Below are 756 nucleotides of genomic sequence, written 5' to 3'. Positions count from 1 at the left end.
CTCCTCCTCCCTGCAGACCCCCTTCCCTTCCAGCACTGGCGATGTACCTACTTGGGCCGTGAAACGACTGCGAGAAAACCACCCAGCTCAGAGAGCAGCGAGGACCCCCCCCCCAGTATCGTGCTGCGGTGTCCAAAGCAAAGGTTCCCCTCTGGAGACCTTCCCGCAGTGGGGTGTGCACGTAGACTAGTCCTGCAGGACCCATTTCTCCCTCGGTGAGCACTGGAAGTGTGCACGACTGGAAGCCTCCGTAGGCAAGTCAGTCTAGTGCCGAGCCCGCTTTTAAGCCACGATGGAGCCCAGCTTCCTTGACTCCCCCCCAAGTCTTTTCCCCAGGGACCTCCACGCCCCCCTCCTCTGCTTCTCTCTTCCTGCCCCAGGAGTGCCCCTGTGTCCTGAGCGAGGAGGTTCTGCAGGGGTTCCGGAAACACTCGGACGAGACCCCCGATTCGCCTCTGGTCATCCTGACTGCTCAAGGCCGACGAGTCTCCCCAGGAGAAGAAGTGGCGCCCAATAACACCATCTCTGCCGCCTGCAGCAACTGGTGAGTTTGCCCCCCCTTAAAAATGGGGTTCACTTCCTGTCCTCGGGGGGGAGAAGATTCCCTGAAGCCGGGGCCTCCTTTTTTGGGGGGGGAGAGAATATAAGTCATCCTCGACTTAATGATCACAGCGAAGCCCACCATTTCTATCGCTAAACGAGACAATTGTCGATGCGGGGTTTCGTCCCTGTTTTACGACCTTTCCCCTCGCGGTT

At 59.0% G+C, this 756-nt stretch overlaps 1 protein-coding gene across 1 annotated transcript in view; it reads left to right on the top strand.

Annotated features, from left to right (window-relative positions):
- Positions 1 to 544, top strand: part of SSPO (SCO-spondin) — a gene marked incomplete at both ends in the record, with an annotated part of 95,588 nt that extends 95,044 nt beyond the window's left edge. The window contains one exon of the mRNA XM_015827615.1: positions 337 to 544. Coding sequence (XP_015683101.1) covers positions 337 to 544 — 208 coding nt within the window. The remainder of the gene's footprint in view (positions 1 to 336) is intronic.
- Between the last annotated feature and the right edge of the window lie 212 nt (positions 545 to 756).

Source organism: Protobothrops mucrosquamatus, unplaced genomic scaffold (genome assembly GCF_001527695.2).
Source record: "Protobothrops mucrosquamatus isolate PMUCROS unplaced genomic scaffold, P.Mucros_1.0 scaffold3815, whole genome shotgun sequence".
NCBI classification, from domain to species: Eukaryota; Metazoa; Chordata; class Lepidosauria; order Squamata; family Viperidae; genus Protobothrops; species Protobothrops mucrosquamatus.
Note: the sequence above shows the minus strand (reverse complement) of the source record. Positions and strands in the feature narration are given on the sequence as shown.